General features: G+C 36.9%; 1 protein-coding gene across 1 annotated transcript in view; it reads left to right on the forward strand.

Moving 5' to 3' along the window:
- Window positions 1-20,128, forward strand: part of RDX (radixin) — a 42,653-nt gene that overhangs the window by 17,799 nt on the left and 4,726 nt on the right. Inside the window, exons 3-11 of the mRNA XM_064441229.1 lie at window positions 884-967; window positions 5,484-5,579; window positions 9,124-9,398; window positions 13,213-13,296; window positions 13,772-13,918; window positions 15,394-15,490; window positions 16,135-16,298; window positions 16,937-17,067; window positions 19,220-19,380. Of these exons, the coding sequence (XP_064297299.1) occupies window positions 884-967; window positions 5,484-5,579; window positions 9,124-9,398; window positions 13,213-13,296; window positions 13,772-13,918; window positions 15,394-15,490; window positions 16,135-16,298; window positions 16,937-17,067; window positions 19,220-19,380 (1,239 nt within the window). The remainder of the gene's footprint in view (window positions 1-883; window positions 968-5,483; window positions 5,580-9,123; window positions 9,399-13,212; window positions 13,297-13,771; window positions 13,919-15,393; window positions 15,491-16,134; window positions 16,299-16,936; window positions 17,068-19,219; window positions 19,381-20,128) is intronic.

A 20,128-nucleotide genomic window follows, 5' to 3' on the forward strand; every position in this document is an offset into this window, starting at 1 on the left:
AATGTGATACCCTGGAAGTAGGAATGGAGGATCATTTTAACAGTGAGAAGACAGTACTGTACATTTAGTGTATTGTTCTGTTTAATGAAAGTTCTCATTTCTGTGTGTACCAGTTGAAGAAAAATTGGAACAGGCTGTTGTACTTCCAAGTAAGGTAGGCATCCAGACGTCTCCTGGAATATTTGACTGCCTGTTTTAGAACAAATAAAACCAGTGACTGCCAGGAATCATCAGGAAAATGGTCCTCTATTTCAGGAGAAAGTAGTAGCTCATTGAATAGTGGTGGTTTTTCAGTCTTGTAGTAAGGGAATTGAATGGGATCAGTATTAAGGGGAACTAACTAATGTAGTTCCTCCTTCCATTGAAAAATCTGCTATTTGTCCTTAGACCTACAGTTGCTAGTCCTATAAACTTTAAGACCACTGAACCTCTTAATTTTAGAAATGGCAGGGCAGGAGGCTGCTTTCTTTTTATATTGCCAAGTATAAATACCTTAAAATGATAATGTATATGATGAGGAACTTTTGCACATGTTTGGGAAGCCCACTGAGAGATAGTGCCCAGTAGCTGCGTGTCCTGGTGTTCTTTGAGTGTTCAGTAGTCACATCAGCTATCCCATTAAATTGATTTTGAACTTTGCTTCCTGGCTTGACCTTCAAACCTAGCGTTAAATATTATCCTGAATATGCTTTTATACTAAAAAAAGATGAGATGTTTTCAGATTCAAATTTTCCATTTTTATATCTACTGTATTCTGTGGGTATACAAGACCATTAAAATTGTTGATTTTACTTACCATATATTGTTTCTTACAGGCTAATCACAGTATATAGAAGAATTACACTGTTACAGTATCATTAAAATATTTCTTTATTTTCTGTAGATCAATGTCAGAGTAACCACAATGGATGCAGAATTGGAATTTGCCATCCAGCCCAATACAACAGGCAAGCAACTCTTTGATCAGGTAACTTATGTGTGTGTCTGTGTATGTATGTGTACAAACACATAAAGCTATTGCGGGTAATAACAATGAGGCTTCAGCTGAATCATTCATTTACATTCTTACTTGATAGTGTGTCTGTCATACACCAGTCAAATGGGCTAAATGAATGATTTCTTAAAAAGGGTTGTTCTCACATTAATTTCATGTGATGTTAGCCATCAGAATCTTGAAACAATTTTTTGACCTAGATTGTGGAGCATTCTAGAAAATGTAAAGAACAGAAGCATGTCAGCGTGTCATTTCCTTTTTCCTTGAGAAACCAATAAATACGTATTATCTAGATCCAAGATGTATGCATTTAGTTAAAAATGCAGAAATATTTGAAATTACTTTACAAAAACAGTTTAACTATATCAAGAATTATGTCTAGTAGAACTGTCATTTCTGTCCACTTCACTATAGGTGCTTCAAATATGTAATGACGGGTATTAAGAGAAAGTAACACATTGAAAGAGTTCTTCAAGAGCTCTTAAACTTTCAATTGACCTATAAGAGTCAATTAAATGTCTTAGTATATAAGTCGAAAGGAGAATGTTTGTTTTGTAACACTGAGCTGTTTCTTTTAGAGGAGAGAAATTTTATTTGCAATTCTTGTTTGAAATGACTGACTCTTAACATTTCTACCCATACCCCTTTCTCTAACATTAGTAAGCAGTATGTCTTCAGCTTCTATGTAGGCATAGACTTTGTGACTCTTAAAGACTTCTTGAAGAATGGGGCTGTCCTGCTTTTTGTCCAACACCACCATCAAAGAAAAAGCATGGTGTTCTGTGGCACAGAAGCTTCAAGTTGTTGCTTGTCTTCTGCCAACCTTTGCTATCTTCTGCCATGCAGTATTGGGTGGGGTGACATTCTGCTGTGTAACGTCTTATGCCCAGGTAATCAGGTTCATCCAAATTGGGGCATTCACAAACAGGGAACAAAGATAGAGCTCTGAATTCTTTCTCATGCTCTCTTCAGCTTTGTTCTTCAGTTCATTGTGGCGCTTTTAACATCTCACTGGCTCTTACAACCATCTTCTGGAAGTTTAAACTGAAAAATTGTTAGGTCAAGCAAAATGAACCAGCATAGTTGTGTGTGAGGAGAGAAGCATTTTCAGCCTGATCTTAAATTCATATGTGAGTTCCACAGAGTAACATCAAGAGTGGAACTGTATTGCAAAACCAGCGTGAAATTTTCAGATAAAAGTTATGCTCTTTCTCAGTAGAAAGATAATCGAATAGCACTGTTAGTGAGAGGATAGGTCTTCAAGGTTTATGCAGAAATGGTGGATGTGGCAGTAGAATTGTTGGTTATTATTTGCAGAAAATAACCTCTCCATAAATTTAGCTGTTGTCTAGTGCTCCTCTACTTTTTTTTTGTGAACATCTTGTCCTTTTTTCAGTCAATGGTTCTTTTGAGCTTTTAATTGGTGTTTTCTGGAGTTGTTGATTTCTTTCCTATTCCGTGTCTGTGTTCATCATCTTCATCTGCTAGCAGACAAGAATTCAGCATTTGGCATCTGTGGCTTTCTCTTTTTCTCTTCCATTGTGAAACTCAGCATAGTTCTTATTTATTTCACAACTCCTTTTTAATTAATTGCTCATATTTCAGAAGGTGTCTTAACATTTATTGCTAGTCCTTCTGTCTATCCTGTCAGTTGTCAGAATGGGCAAGAGGGGATCTGTCCTCCCTTAGTCAACCAATTTAGCATTTGTAACTTTCCTAGGAGAGGAAGAACCCTGTGCTGGGTAAGTTTCCACACACTGTTGGTAATAATGGGGGTTGTTTTGTTTTGTTGTTTTCAATAAGGTGCTAGCACTGAGTGTCAGCACCTCTGGTTTACTGTTGCTGTTCAGAAATAATGGGAGGGTTGCCTCCTTTATTTCAAGTTATACCCCGCTGTCCTTTCCAGATTTCAGAAGCTTCCCTTATGAACTTTTGGAAGCTGACTCAATGAAATTCCTGCTAGGTCGTCTTTATGTGTATGTTTTGATTTGCCAAAACATGTCTATTGTTCTGGTTGCTTTTCTTCTCTCTAAACTGTGTTTATTGCCGATTAGTAGTCAAGTTATAGGATGTGATGGTAGATATAGCTGTTTTACAGTTGTAATGAAGACTTCTCTGAAGCCACTTAATGAATCTTTTCAGCCAGAGTCAAACTCCTAAGTTTCTCATTCTGTGTTTATTTTTCATATCACCTACTGCAGTGCATAAGCACTTATATTGTCTTGGTATAAAGTTTCAGAATTTTTTTTTCTCTTTCCTTTGAGCTAAGAGGCAGTGATAGACAATGCTCTTTCCTTTTTTGTATAGTCTGAAGGAAACCAGGCTAATGTGTAAGCTGTTCTTAGTGGTGTTTGCAAGCATGTGTAACTCTGATCTGCAGTAGAGAAGTTGCCTGTATTTAAGTAATGTGCAATGTGCATCTCAGTTGAAGGGCTGTAGTTAGCAGGTGAGAGCAAAATGTTTTGACATGATCATAAGCACTTGTCTCCTTATGCCTTATGGACAGAGCTGTTGAGCATCTGCAGTTCTTGCTGACTTTTGTGGCTCAGAGCTGATCAGATACAAAGGCTCCACTTGAACAGCTGCAAATTAAAGAGCACTCTGAGTCATCTGATAAAGCCATAAGTAGTTTGCCCAGCATCATATAGATCTGTGCCAAAAGAAGCAGCAGGTCTGAAATTTTTGTGTTGGGACACCAAATTTAATGTTATTCAGGACCATACTGGTAACAAACTTGTTCTTAACATTCCTTATGTTCTAAAGTAAATTATATAGGAGTTCTAGAGAAAATAACTGCTCACTAAAGGAATCAGGTTGGATCCATGAACATTGTCCATTCTATGCTTTGGAGCTTGAAGGTGAAATGGTAGAGGAGGAGAAAAGGTGCTCTTGAATGTTTGTTAAGTAATAATACAAATATGCAAGGCCTCAAAAGTAAGTTTGCACAGCTATCTTGTGACATTTTCTAATTTTCAAAATCTTAATTTTGCAACCCGATAGTACTACTTTAAAATGGAGGAGGATCTATGTGTAAAATTCTATTTACTTCACATGCATCTGAATACTTCCATAAAACAGCCTTCAGTAAACCAGCTTGCCAGCATGGTCCAACCTGAGAACATACGTAAGTACTGCCATACTGGATCTTTTGGAGCCAGAGTTTACAGTTATTTAATAATCTTTGCTGGACCTCTCTGATTAATTGCTTATTGAATCCATGTATACTTTTACTATGCAAAAGACCTGTAAGATAGTTCCACCGTTTCATTATACTCTGTGTGGTAGAAGTGCTTCTTTTTGTTTGCTTTGAACCTGCTATCTAATGATTTCTGTCGATTCTCTTAATTCTTACATTATGAGAAATAATGAATAATAATTCTCTATTTTCCTTCTACATGCCATGCAAGTTTTATAGACTTATATCGTATTTTTTCTTTTCCTCATGTCTCTGTAAGTAGCTTTAGTTCTCGTCTTAGTTATGTAGAAAATGTCCCATTTCACTGATCGTTCTCTTCAATGTTTCTGAAGTATTTCCAGTGCTGCAGCATCTGTTTTTTAAGTTGATGTGACCAGTCCAGATGTAGTGTTAGAGATTTGGGAATACCATAGACATGTATAGTAATATAACAGCCTTATTGCTTTTTCCTTTACAATGAGAACTTTGCATAATTCAAATTTGTCTTTTAGGTACAGTATTTTGTTAAATATCACCTTTTATTGAGGTTCATCTTCCTTTTTACTGTTCATTTACAGATCTTTATGGAAGGTTTCCCACAGCAGATTTTGTCACATCAATTCCATCCTTTTTTGCAGATCACTTATGAAGTCCTGGGTGGCTTCCCTAGTGGTTACACTAAGTCTGTTGTGAGAACAGCTTGGTTTTTTCTTTCTTTCTAACTAGTATATCCATAAAAAGTCCTTCCTTCTATTTAAGGACAGTTTTGTTCCTTTAGTAGCCTTTGGTTATAGACCTGAGCAGAAGTCTTCCAGGAAATCCATGTATAGTTTATCAGCTAGATCATCTTTATCCCTTTCATAATTAACTCTTAGAAGATCTCAAAAATATTTGAAGGAGGTGATTTGTCCTCATTACTTCATACTTCTCCACAAGTATTATTCTTTATTATAGTTTCACCAGTTATCTTTTGTTGAAGTGGACTTACTTGTCTGTAGGTCTGCAGATCACTTCCCAGACATGCTTTCAAATATCAGGGTCCTCTTTGCTCTCTTGTATCCCTCAGGTGCTGAGTCTGATGTTTGCAGTAAGCTGTGGACTCCAGTTGGTAGTTTGGCAACACGGGGCTTGAGTTTATTTAGAACTCTGAGGTGAATGCTTTCCTGAACCTGATGTTTTGCTACTATTTTAATTCTTTTTGTTCTTCTAAAACTTGATTACATTTCAGTTTGAGGTGGTTTCTGTAGCTTGATTACCATTAAAAAAAATTCATGTTGTAGTGATTACTGATGATTATGGATCATTTATCTTTAGGTGGTGAAAACTGTTGGTCTTCGTGAAGTCTGGTTTTTTGGACTACAGTATGTGGACAGCAAGGGTTACTCAACTTGGCTGAAGCTAAATAAAAAGGTAACAATTCCCTGATATTTAGGCAAGTGTGTAGTTTGAAATATACTTTTACAAGGCTTGCTGCTTTAACATTGTGAGATACAGCTGGCTTCAAATTTAGTAGAAAAGTTGCTTTTCATTTGATTTAAATGACAAACTACAGTGTTAAGTTTGGTTAGTTATAAAAGAATATGCAAAGCTGCATCAACATTTGATTTGAGAAGGAGACACCACTTCCTGTATTTCCAGTACCATGGTGATGCATGTGATTGTCCTGCTTTCATGGAGCAAAATAGAATAGAATAAATGTTTTATAGTTGAGACTGTGTGTGTGAAGTATTTGAGCTTCAGGAACTTGCATGTATATAGCTATAGATCTTTAAATGAGCTACCAGTAATAGGTTCCTAAACTTCTGTTTAGGTGTCTAATAGGTAGATTGTAAGATAATTTTTGTTTTGTTTTTCCCCAACAGTACTAAGCAACTTGTATCTCCCAGCTATTGGGAACCAGGACATTTTACTTTACATTCTATTTATGAATTTGAATGGTCACTTTTTATTTTAATATTGGCTGTCAGGTTATTAATGGCACTGTATAGAATAAAGAAAGTGTTTTGAGTTCAACTTAATACCTTTTTTTATTTTCGGTATTAGGAGGTAAATTGGGAGGTTTTTAGGAGCAAGACCCATTGTCTGCATTTATATAATCTTTTCTTCTCCTCTGTGGTAGATCCAGTGAGTTAAACCTGCTAACCACCAAAGCTGTCTCCTAGAATTTCATACATGTCTTGTTTCATGCGTGATAAATGTTGTAGTGCTACAAATATTTTGTTAGCCTTAATGGCTTGCCTCCAGTGGTTGGAGACTAGGGGATTTGGTGCATCATTTGCGAAAAATATAGAAGACATTGCTCTGTGAAAGTCTTGCAGACTTTCTTTAGCATGTCAAGCTGCTGGTACAGTTCAGGAGCAGCAAGGGTGTGGTAACTTCCTTAACTTTGACTAAGGCAGTTATCTATCTTTTTTTTTTTCTTAAAAGCTTATAACATTTGATTCTTAAATGCATCATCATAAACTGGCTCTAACTTATAAGTTACTGTTTAAATATTTGCAGTAAATACAGATAAGATCTGATAAATCACAGAATAGGTGTGCAAATAATGTTGGCAAGAGCACAACAGATCGTTCCATGGTGAGACTCAAGTGAAATAATCTGTATGTAAATCAGAAGCAGATAAACACTAATGAATTATCACTCCAGTCTTCAAAAAGGGCAAGAAGGGGGACCTGGGAAACTATAGGCCAGTGTCACCTCCATCCCTGGAAAGGTGATGGAGCAGTTCATCCTGGAGGTCATCTCCAGGCATGTAGAGGACAAGAAGGTTATCAGAAACAGTCAACGTGGATTCACCAAGGGAAGACCGTGCTTGCCCAACCTGATAGCCTTCTATGATGGCGTGACTGGCTGGGTCGATGAAGGGAGAGCAGTGGATGTTGTCTATCTTGACTTCAGTAAGGTGTTTGACACTGTCTTCCATAGCACCCTTGTAGGCAAGCTAAGGAAGCATGGGTTGGATGAGTGGACAGTGAGGTGGACAGAGAACTGGCTCAACAACAGAGCTCAGAGGGTCATGATCAATGGAGCAGAGTCTGGATGGAGGCCTGTCACTAGTGGTGTTCCCCAGGGTCTGTGCTGGGTCCAGTCCTGTTCACCATATTCATCAGTGACCTGGATGATGGGATAGAGTGTAACCTCAGCAAGTTTGCTGATGAAACTACATTGGGAGGAGTGGCTGATACACCAGAAGGGCATGCTGCCATCCAATGAGACCTGGACAGGCTGGAGAGCTGGGCCAAGGGGAACCTCATGACATTCAGCAAGAGCAAGTGCAAGGTCCTGCACCTGGGGAGGAGCAACCCCATGCACCAGTACAGACTGGGGGCTGAACTACTGGAAAGCGTCTCTGTAGAGAAGGACCTGGGAGTGCTGGTGGACAAGAAGTTAACCCTGAGCCAACACTGTGCCCTTGTGGCCAAGAAGGCCAACAATATCCTGGGATGCATTAAAAGGAATGTGGCCAGCAGGTGGAGGGAGGTTATCCTCCCCCTCTACTCTGGCCTAGTGAGACCACTTCTGGAGTACTGTGTCCAGTTTTGGGCCCCCCAGTTTAAGAAGGATGTGGAACTGCTTGAGCAAGTCCAGCAGAGAGCTACCAAGATGATCAGGGGACTGGAGCATCTCCCTTGTGAGGAAAGGCTGAGAGACTTGCATTTGTTCAGCCTGGAGAAGAGAAGACTCTGTGTGTGGGATTTAATGAATACCTATAAATATCTAAAGTGTGGGTGTCATAGACTCCTTGCAGTAGTGCCCAATGATAGGACAAGGGGTAGTGGGCACAAGTTGGAACACAGGGAGGTCCACTTTAACATGAGAAAAATTTTCTTTCCTGTGAGGGTGCCAGAGCAGTGGAACAGGCTGCCCAGGGGGGCTGTGGACCCTCCTTCCCTGGAGACATTCAAAACCTGCCTGGACGCATTCTTGTGCCCCCTGCTCTAGGTGTCCCTGCTGAAGCAGGGGGGTTGGATGAGATGATCTGCAGAGGTCTCTTCCAACCCCTGCTGTTCTGTGATCCTGTGAAAAGTGAGGAAAGCTTTTAAAATTGACATCTGAAATGTTGAATGTAGTACTTACACTCCCTAACATTTACAGTTTTTGATACTTCATACAAGTCAAGCAAACAAATGCATCATTTCATGCACAGTGAAGAAGTTCTAGAGGGACTACTAATGGACATAAAATTAAATGCGTAATAAAGAGCTTGAGGAATTGGGATGTATGAGATTTACTTCATTATGAATGTACCTTTTAACAATCATTGTATTATTTGATGTTAGAATGAGTTTAATTTTGAATGTTTTTGCTGTAGTCATAATCAGTGCTGAAAGCTGTGGCCAAATGAAATGGAAAATTATACATAAAAATGAATTTTTGTTGAAATTTGAAGTAGACACTTAAGATGACCACATCTGATCTCTTCACAGAAATCATGATTATAAGGCTTACCCATTCTAGAAAAAATCTGATTAATAGAATTATGTTTTTTGCACAGGAACAAAGCACATATATTTAATTCAATAGCTTAAAGACTTTTAAAAGAATCCAACTTTACACTTACATGGAAGAAAATGTGCTGTAGTTCTTGCTGAAGAAACCTGTTAGATCCTAATTTTTACTTCCTGCAATTCATCCTTGGATATAGTTTTGATTTTTTTTTCATATGTATTACAACTTTTTTTTTCCAGATCTCTGTTGTGATAAATAGAAATTCACACAAGCCTACAAAAAAACTCTTACTCTTTGAGTAGTATTTCAAAATTGTCTGATTTATCCAAACTGATGTTCTTGATTCAGTGCCACGTGAATATTTAGTGGGCCACAGTGAGCTTGTCAGGAAGCACTGGATTTCAGTGTAGAGGAGCTAAGGAGTTCGATACTACTGAGTTAATTATATTTAATATATCATTTAGTGCTCTTTTAATTTTTTTCCTTTATTCTTCTTTCTCAGGTAACACAGCAAGATGTAAGGAAAGAAAATCCTATGCAGTTTAAGTTCAGGGCCAAGTTTTTTCCAGAGGATGTATCTGAAGAATTAATTCAGGAAATAACTCAGAGACTTTTCTTCTTGCAAGTCAAAGAAGCAATCTTAAATGATGAAATATATTGCCCACCAGAAACTGCAGTTCTTCTGGCTTCTTATGCTGTCCAGTCCAAGTATGGAGATTACAGTAAGGAGATACATAAACTGGGCTACCTAGCCAATGACAGACTTCTCCCTCAGCGGTGAGTGAGACTGTTTCTGCATCATCTGCTGCATAGAACCTTGATTACAGCACATTTTTTGTAATTAAAATATTAAGTCATAATGTGTATTTAATGGTAGCTTTCTTAAGAGTGCATGTTTTGCTAGTAAAATTTAGATCCTAATTTAGACTCTAAATAACAAAGTGTGTCAAGCATGGGTTTCTTGAGATCTGTGTCCTCTCTGATCCACAACCATCTGCACAGACTTAGTTGAACAAATTTCCAAAGTTTTCCAAAATGATCTAATGTTAATAATCTAATCAAAATACTCTAGTATAGAAGTCACTAAGATTCATTTGATACTCATTTTCTTCAGTTCTTGATTGTTTTGTACACTTAAATGATGATAATTTAGTGAAAATAGTTACAAAGTATATTGCAAATAAACTATTTTGCAGAAAAATGCCAGTCGGGACAGAAAATTTGGAAACTAAATTGTTGCTGTTGACTGTAAACTCTTTTGTATCGGTCACTCAGCTAAGTGGTTAGGAAAAGGAAACACCAAGATTATAGTTCTGTTTCTTTATGCAACTGAAGCCATGCTCCTGGCATCTATTGCAACATGAATGTACAATGTTAGACGATTTTGTAGGTGTAGATTCATCTATACTGATGTATCATGGACAAATGTGTGCTTACTAAACATGCAGCATTAATGCGTCCTCAAAGAAATGAGAGCCATGGAATAATTTGAGGTTTCTTTAGAAGTCATATCCTTTGTCTCTTGGTTTAAAAACTAAAAGTGGAAACTCACTTATTAGTGTAACTGAGCTTGAGAATTTTCTGGCAAGCAAAAAAGCATTTCAAAGGATTGTGGTGAAGTATTGAAAGAAATATTTCTGAAAATGTTTCAGATTTTTAAAAATCTTGGCTAAGAGCTTGGTTCTGGCTGTTTACTGCTTCCTTGTGACAGTGAAGTCTATACCTCTTTCTTAAAAATGCCCTTTGTTAGGAAAGCAGGGAGATGTAGAGCCAGTAAAACTGTCATTACTGAATATGTTAGTTCACAAATCTTGGGTTTTGCTCAGTTATGATGACAGCCTGTGAACACTGGAGTGCTTGTGTATGACACAAACTCAAATACTTACGATGCTCGTTTTCAGTAGGCAAATGTTCAAATCATTTTCCAGCGTATGCTTTCAACCAGTCGTGTGCCAGTCTGCACTGAGTGAGCACAGGTTTTGTATTCATTCTGACACAGTTATTCCTGTTTTGCCTCCTGTTGCCAGGAGAATTGCTAGAAAACTAACAAGTACCTCATAAAAATACTTAAGAACAATATAAAATGTAACATCAAAAATACTTAGTTGTTTCCCAAAGTAGACTAGCTTGGCAAAATTTTACTGAAAAAGGTGAGAAGAGATTTGCAGTTCCTGTTTTTATATAGTCTTAATGTTCACCTGTCAAAACTACTGCATATTTCTTGGCTCAAAACTATGAGCTGGGTAGCAACAAGGCATCAAGTCCTTGCTGAGTTTCTCTGTTTCAACAGTCCTTGCGTATCTGCTAGGGATGTTTCATCAGCAGCATGTGAAGAGAGAATGGAGGGGACCAAATGCCAAGATGGCTATCACCAAAGACATTGCCAGCTGATTTGAGGATATCATAGAAACACAGAATCACTTGAGGTTGGAAGGGGAGCTCTGAAGATCATTTAGTCCAGTCCCCCTACTCAAAATAGAGTCAGCTAGAGGGGTGGTTGATGCCCCTTGCTGGTCAGTGTTTGAGTCATTTGGACAATGCCCTTAACATTTCCTTAACTTTTAGTCAGCCCTGAAGTGGTCAGGCAGTTGGACTAGATGATCATTATAGGTCCCTTCCAATGGAAATATTCTATTCCAATTACAGCAGGTTGCTCACAGCCTTTTCTAGTTGGGTGTTGAATATTTACAAGGATGGACTCTGCAACCTCTCTGGGGAATGTGTTCTAGTGTTTGACCACCTTCATAGTAAAGGAACAAAAAAATTGTGTTCAAGCATATTTCACTTATGCCCATTTCCTTGTGGCTTTCAATTCAAATTCAATTCAAAAAGAGGAAAGTGCAAAGAATTTCTGTAGGATTAGAAATTTAACTTCATTTGGAAAGCCCAAGTCACCGTGAGGGTGACTGAGCGCTGGCACAGGTTGCCTGGAGAGCTTATGAAGTCCCCCTCCTTAGGGATATTCAGAAGCTGTCTAGACACGGTGCTGGGCGTGACTGGCTGTAGGTAACCCTGTTTGAGGAGGGGGGTGAAGAAGATGATCTTCAGAGGTCCCTTCCAACCTCAACCACTCTGTGATTCTAAAGAGCTTTGGGAGCAGGGCTTTTATTTTCAGATGGGCACTTGTATGACATAATCCTGGGATCATGTATTTGACAATATCCTGTTCTGTCCTTTATGTTTTTATTGTTATCTTTATATTATACTGCTATGAAAGCTTTTGAATAATTTGTGAATATCTGTTGGAGGAGTAGAAGAAATAATGGTGAAAAGCAGCTCAATGTAAATATCACAATGTAAAAATCAGGGTTGATATAATTACAGAACTTCAAGAAATTAACATGGTCCTAGAAGACTTGGAATTCTTTTTTTTTTTTTTTTTTTAATGCAATAGAAACTTGTAAATGAGGGCCAGGATGCTTTTAGATTATTACAGCCAAATCAGGCTGTTCTACTTTGTGTGTTCTGTAACAGGCTTCTGTAAGTATTACATCTAAGGCTTATATTCAAGGCTAAAGATTGGGGGGGGGAACCCAGAAAAGATGCCTTGTCATTGCATGTTCTTGTATCATATGGATGTGAACACTTTAGTTTTCTGCAGGTGCACAAAGGAAAACCTCTGCCTCAGTTTTGAGGAAGAAAGCCTGTTGACAGGGGTGCACACTAAGCAAAACAAAATGGGATATGGCTCCCACTGAAAAGTACGCTTCACTAGATATGGGGCAGATTATCAAATAGAGTGACAGAGATCCTATAACAGAAGAAACACTGCAGTAGTATCTTCTGCATCACTCAGTCTATTCCTTATTGTACTTCAGTAAAAACATAGGGAAAAGTAGTAAATCCTTACTTTTCCTGAGTAAAGAAAAAGGAAGGAAAACAACTGCTCTGACTTCTTTAGTAAGATTATTTTGCAGTCTTTTTTTTTTAATTTTCCTTTAAAATAACTTCTAGGAATGCGTGAAATGCTAGGTGCATGGGATAAAAGCATAATAAAGTTGTCATATGCATTTGACTTCTTACTGCAGTGCTACTTTGAAAGTTCTAGTAGGTCAAAACATAATTCCATCTTGGCGGTCTGCTATAGATAAACCTCAAATAGTTTCCTCAAACTGTTTCACTACTGATTTTATTTATAAAAACCAAACCAAAACCCCAACAAACTAGTCTTAATGTGTTGCTTTTTCTTTCAAATGACAGCAGAAAGCTTGAGTGTATCTGTGCATACCTAGAGGTTAATTTGCAGCATTGTTGTATGAAGATTTTATAGGCCTGCATTTTCAGCTGTTCCAAACATTACATTTTATGACTTTACTGAAAGGTGAGCTTGCCATGGGGTGACTTTTATATCACAAAAAGTATAAAATACTATGAAAAAAGAAGCAATTTCATGCTATTTTAAAAGTGTATTGTTGAAATACTAAGTTTCTATGTCCATTTGGTTTAAAAAGATGAACAGTATACAGGAAGTCATGTTTAAGTTTATCCAATTAAGGTATATGTTATGCTGTGTAACCAGACTCATTTTTATATCTTTAAGAGATTAAGTTGGTTGTCAGTGTCATTGAATAGCAACAACTTCTATTCACAGTGTGTTAGAACAGCACAAACTGACAAAAGAACAGTGGGAAGAAAGAATACAGAACTGGCATGAAGAGCACAGAGGAATGTTAAGGTAATTACTTAAAAAATGTTCCAAGACCTTTAAGGGTGTGTTTTTGTTGTTATTATTAGGATGTATATTAGGAGAAGTTATATTTGTTTGGAAACTGCTTTCTTTTATTCCGACCAAGGTGGGCAGCTACCAAAATTTTCCATGAAAGCTGCAGTGAGGGTTGAGTTTCCAGTTAGTTTACCTATGTGGTTTCTGGTGAGGTTGTCAGCTGTCTCTGTCCACAGTTGCCTGCCTCTAAAATATACTTATTATTTCCTTAGCTCACAGGGTAAAAAGACAAAGAGCAGGGATTGAACTATACTTGGGCATTGGAGTGTAGAGCTCTATAAGTATCTGAATCAATGTACACATGAATTTCAAAGACAGATTTAATTTATCACTAGATTTTACACTAATTAGTTATTCTGTAGTTCCCTTACTATTACAGTGTACTTTTGATTTGTCTCAACACATCATTTTTTTCTTCTTTCATCAGGGAAGATTCTATGATGGAATACCTTAAGATAGCACAAGACTTGGAAATGTATGGAGTCAACTATTTTGAAATAAAGAATAAAAAAGGAACTGAATTGTGGCTAGGAGTTGATGCTTTGGGTCTGAATATTTATGAGCATGATGACAAGTAAGTGGCTAATACTCATTTTGCTATTCTGTCCTAGGAGATCTGGTCTGAGATTATATAAACCTCACCCCCTTGTGTGTTCAATACCATCTAGCAAAACAGGTTCTCAAAGACCTTCTAATCTATGTAAAATATAAAAAAAAAAAAAAAAAGAGATAGACGTTAACTGCTGGAATATTTGAATTTTGAAGATTAAATAGAGATGCAAAAGAAGGGAAAGGAAGAGCAGTTCTGTGTAAACTTAATTCATATTAAGCAATGTAAATTTATGATAGCTAGACCATCTTTATACGGTTTCTTTCTGTGTTTTTTCACTCCCTCAAGACTTCCTTTTTCAGTCAGGATGAAAAGGACACTGAGAAGCTGAGCAACATATTGAAAGAGACACATTTTGTAAGAGTAGTGGCTAGGATTATAGCTGTTAGAACATGAACAACTTTGGTATCTAAAAGTGAAACCTTTTAGACATCAAAGAAAATAGATGAATCGTATGTCCTGATAGAGATATCAAAGATTCTGTCCTACTTGAAGGGAAATGAAGCTGAGATGTAGAAAATTTGAAGAATCTGAAAAGAGAACAGGCTTATTCTTTTGTTTCTTTCTAAACACTTGTTAGTAGTATCTGATGTCAACAGTCCTTTCACAGTGATTTGAAATTAAATGTGATGTGTCAGACACCAATAACAGCTATCAGCTGAACTGAAACTTAATGCTCTTCGATGTATATGCTCTGTAAGAAAATTCTGTAAGCCTTAATTGCCATTAGATGGCAATATAACTCCTGAAAGAAGGAAATATTCAGAAAATGTTTAGATCAGATTGAACGATTAACCAATTTTTGGTATTCTTTTAGCTCCTGATAGTTAGCAATCAAACACTTAAACATTTTTCTAACGCTTGTAATTAAGATAATATAAATTGAAAAAACTTTCTGTGCTCGTGGAGAAAAATATTTACAGTTATGCAGTTGGTGCATAACATTTTAACAGTTTCTGAACTGAATTTATTTTACTTAAGATGCAAGGGGAATAAATTAACTCGAACTTTGGAAATGTAAGAACACATATTTTACATCTGAGCTAAACTGAAGTACAGCATTGCTGAAGGCTAATTTAATTTCAGTCTTTGGAATGTCAGACTTTCCTCAAATAGTTATTCTTTTCACTGAAAATAAAATTATCAATAGTTTATAAAGAATCGGTATGTGATTACGATGTTTAGCATCTATTTAATGACAGTAGCATAAGTCACAAATTGAAATTTCTAAAATCCTTTTGTTACAGTGCCATGTAACTTATGTAATTTATTCACTTGATGGAATAATGTGTGAAAAACTTGTCTACCAAAATACGCTTGAACTGTTATGTTTTGTAAATATAACTATGATAGTGAAAATGGTACAGAATTTAGACTTTGTGGACATAAATAAAGTACACATCTTTGCTGCTTCTAATGAGAAGTTTTTCTTTTTGAAGGCTGACACCCAAGATTGGTTTTCCCTGGAGTGAAATAAGAAACATCTCTTTTAATGACAAAAAATTTGTCATAAAGCCAATTGACAAAAAGGCCCCTGTAAGTAGTGTGTAGAATAGTATGTCTTTGTATATGAAGCGATTTAAGCCTGCAGGGACTTGCTCTGGCATTATGGCATGAGTAAATATTTTGTGGCATCTATTATTCTTATTGGTAGAATAGTCAGTAATCAAAAGGAAATTTTTATTTTGAAGTATGGTATGCTTATTTTCTTTCTTTCCACTCTGGTTGATACTCTCCTCCCCCCCCCCCCCCCCCCCCCCTTTCCTTAAAGTGCTGAAAAGCCACAGTGTAAGATGCAAAATTCTCTGGCCTCTGCCTCTGTTTTTCTCTTTCTTTTTTTGTACAGCAGCACATTTCATGAGACTTGATAGGTCAAAACTCTTCAGTTAACCAACTTATTGAAATAGAGTAGAGAATAGTCTCACTTCTTTAGGAGCTTAAATAACTAACTGTGTAAAATAGCTAACCTCTGCATGGAGGAATCCAGGTGTAATTTGAATTTATCTTGCAAGTTCCTTACAGTAAATAGATTTATAGATTATAGTGTTGGATTGCTCAGGGGATAAATGTAAAAATATTTGCAAGTTTAATTTTAACAAATGCAAGCATGCAGTAATACTTTGAGTCTTGTCACAACTGTATTTTTAGATTAATGGATATGGTGCAATTATTTTTGCTAGGATTTTGTTTTTTATGCTCCCCGCCTGAGAATTAACAAGCGAATTTTGGCACTGTGTATGGGAAATCATGAATTGTACATGAGGAGGAGGAAACCTGATACAATTGAAGTGCAACAGATGAAGGCCCAAGCTAGAGAGGAGAAACATCAGAAACAATTGGAAAGGTAATTAACAAACTTCTATGAAACAGAAAAAAATTCTTCTACCCTTTTAAGAAAACTAAGTCATAGAATATCAGACTTAGCATTCTAGAAAAGGGAGCTGCTTTTCTTTCTGTAATACATGTAAGCAGGCTCGTGGATTGGCATGGCTCACCTGTCTTAATAGAAAGCCGTATCTTTTTTGAGCTTTCAGCATAGTAATAGTAGCTGTACCATTGTTTCTCATTATATTTTTGTGGAACAGTCTTCACTCTCTTTTGCTTGATTCTAGGAACTTTTATACTCTACAGGTGAGCCTTTAAAGCAAGTTCTGTGAAGAATGTAATGACTTACCTTTTCTATATTTAAAAAACACCATTTCTAGCCCAGGTGAAACATCAGCCATGTTTAAAATGCAAGTATAATTGTGGGTTTACCTGGTTGAATCATACCAAGGTTGCTAATCAGTTCTGTTCGTAAATTGTTTTTCTGTACAGTATTTTGAAACAAACTTGTCTCTTGCTCTGTAAACTGAATTTGAAACATTTAAAATTATGTGCTTCTCCACTAGCTGAGTAAACTGAAAAATAGGCTACCAGCATCCGTAAAGTAGAACTTTATCTGTTTGAGGTTAAAAAAAACCCTCTTACTACTTTTCTCAGGGCACAATTAGAAAATGAGAAGAAGAAAAGGGAGATAGCAGAAAAGGAAAAGGAAAGAATAGAGCGTGAAAAGGAAGAATTAATGGAACGCTTAAGACAAATTGAGGAACAAACAATGAAAGCTCAGAAAGGTGAGCTGTTACTGGTCCTGGATTTCTTATGTCTGATGACAGTGTTCATTCAGTTCCACAATTCTCTTGGTGTGTGTGTGGGGGGGGTGTTTTGTTTTGATTTTTAAAATTTATTATATTAATAAATAATAACAAGAACTTAATGATGTATTATTTAATTGAAGACAGATCCTTTTCAATTTTAAGAGTTAAAAAATGGTGGGTATGGGTGTGTGTATGTGTATATTTTTAAATCTAAAACCAATTCCTAATATTAGTTTCAATTTTCTTTAATAAAAAGGACATTAATGTGTACACAGTGCAACTCAGAATTATGAAATGCTTGAAGTGCTGAAAACCTAGATTTGTGGTGAGCAGGGAAATTAGAGAAGAAGATTCAAAGTACTTCCTCTAGGGTATTGTTGAATTTAGCTTTTCACATGGAAATTCTTTGTTCCTTCATTTTCCTATTTCCTTATAAGATTTGAGAATTTCAAAATTAAAATCTTGTCAGATTTTAGTGAATAAATGTAGTTTCACCAGTCAGTCCTTTGTGTTGAACCACCCTGTAGAGTCCCTGCCTCTAATACTACCCAGTCCCTCCTCTCCATGCTATCTTTTTGCTTCAGGTTTGGTTCACATTCATAAAAGTTCTGTTCCTCTCTTCTCTACGTAACTGTCGGCTTCAGCCACAATAGATAGAATCACTGACTAAATCTATCCAAATAAATTACCTATGCATGGCACTGTTCTCTAGCTCTACCCCTGTATTTTTCAGTCTTTCAGTGCAGAACAAGTTGGACACATTCAGACAGGTAACACACAAACTGTGCCTTGGAATTGTTTAAGGGTGAGCTATCTAGCCCAGGACAAAACAGTGTCAGGGTGATTCTAAAGGTTTAGCAATGCAGATTTCTTGTGACTTTCGTAAGCAATATAGCCTAACTTCTGATGCAATACATAATGTTTGTGTGTTGCTGGCCTTCTTAGCCTTCTATTCGCATATGGAAAAGTGTTTATATAAATGGTGTCTGTGTTCTATAGTTGACTTGGTAGTTAAGTGTTTTCCATCTTCAAGGGAAGATTTTGTTTGACTAGTGTGTTTAAATATTTATACGTATCTATTTAATTTTCTAAGTACTGTATTTGTACAACTCCACATACTTGTAATGCTGTTCATTTAATTTTGTAACTGAAGCAGCAGGCCTGGGAAACCAACTGAAGAATATTGATTACATGAGACCTACTTAAAACTACAAGTGCAAAGATTAAGCATGTGTCAGCATACCTGGGGAGATGCTTTTTTAGTATTGAAGCATATGGTGAAAGGCAAATTGATTGTGCCAATAACTGAGCGGTTGTTTAGGTTTTCTGGTGAAGGAACCTGTGGCAGCTATGCCTAGACAAAACATAGTGGAAAATTTATCATTAGAGTCAGCAAGGAGCTTCAGAAAGACTTTTTTCATAGTTGCTTCGTTTCGCACATCAGAGAAGTGTATTTTGCCTGTGCAAATTTTACCTTGCAGTACTGGTAGATCATTACTTCTTCCTATTTCACTCAGAGTTCTGCCCTTAGATAGCAATATTTTGCTAACCAGGCAGCTAGACAACTATTAGGCCTCCCTTGATTTAAAATTTTCCTGTTAGCACCTTTTTGGCTCTGTTCTATGGAGAATTTTTCTGACCCTTCCAGTGGGTCTTAGGTCGCACTGCTGGAGGCACATGCCTAAATTGTCTGTTGCAATTAAGTCATCTTCATCAGGCATTTCAATAGAGTGGAAGAGGTTGGTTTTTTTTTTACATTAAATCATACGCTCTTACAGTATATAAAAATCTCTTCAGTAGTAAGAGTGACGGTGTATGTGCATATATACATACATACATTTGAGTGTTTAGTTTTACCAGTGAGGTGATAATTTTCTGAAACACTGGGCTGTCAGAACTGTCAGGTGAGATGAAGTACCTCCAAGGAATGATAAAAAGAGGGGGAGAAAAATCAGACATGGAGTATAGCTTCAGGTAACATGCTCAATGGCTCTTCGTAGCTTGAAGCAGCCTTGTAAATCTTTGTCAGCTTTTTAGTTTATTTTGAGCACGTTACAGCTTTTAGCTGTGTTACATGTGAGGAAGAGCTACGTAGTGATGTCTTATCTGCAAACTTCCCTTTTGGCAGAGCTAGAGGAACAAACTAGAAGAGCTCTAGAACTGGATCAAGAACGAAAGCGTGCAAAAGAAGAAGCAGAGCGCCTGGAAAAAGAGCGTCGAGCAGCTGAAGAAGCTAAAGCTGCTCTAGCTAAGCAGGCAGCTGATCAAATGAAGAATCAGGAGCAGCTAGTAAGGCTCTTTAACCGTATTTTCAAACAAATTGAAAAAGATTCTTCAATATTTAGCCTTTATTCTTGGTTATATCAAACACAGATAAAAGTATGTGAAATACCATACAGATAGTTGTGGGAACTTTTTTAGAAAACTACATTAGATTTGCCACTACTTGCAAGAAAAAAATAAAACTATGGGCTGTAGGAAATTAGATGATGAAGTAGATATTTCAGACTGACAACACCCACTATGATCTCTTTCTAATAGTGTCAGGCTTGCCTAGCTGAGAACAAGAATAGCTTCCTTCTGCAGTACACTGGGAAGCCTGTTCTCTGAAGTGGGTCTGTTCTGGAGCTTGATGGGTGGTGGTGCAGAGTTGGTGACGCTGCGGGTTTTTGTTCTTTGCTTTTTTGTTGTTTTTTCCCCCGTTTCCAGCATTTAGAGTATCTTCTCACATTCTGTGCTAGACTACTTCTAATTCAAGGTCTATGCATAATAACTGAGAGAGGCATGAAAACAGTAGAAGAAATTATTTCTGTAAAACTATAAAACAGCTTTTGATCTTCTGTAAACTTTGCACAGAATTCTGAAGGGAAGATTTAGCTTCATAGAACTGAGATTATGATGCAGAATCATAACCTTATTGGTGGAACCATTAAAGTTGTATTAAACTGAAACAGCCCCAAATGCTAATTTGTAACTACAGCTTGCTCTTCTCCAGCAAGCTTTGGAATTGCAGAAGATAAATACTTTGTTTTCCTGG

The sequence above is a fragment of the Phalacrocorax carbo genome, chromosome 1 (genome assembly GCF_963921805.1).
Source record: "Phalacrocorax carbo chromosome 1, bPhaCar2.1, whole genome shotgun sequence".
Taxonomy (NCBI): Eukaryota; Metazoa; Chordata; class Aves; order Suliformes; family Phalacrocoracidae; genus Phalacrocorax; species Phalacrocorax carbo.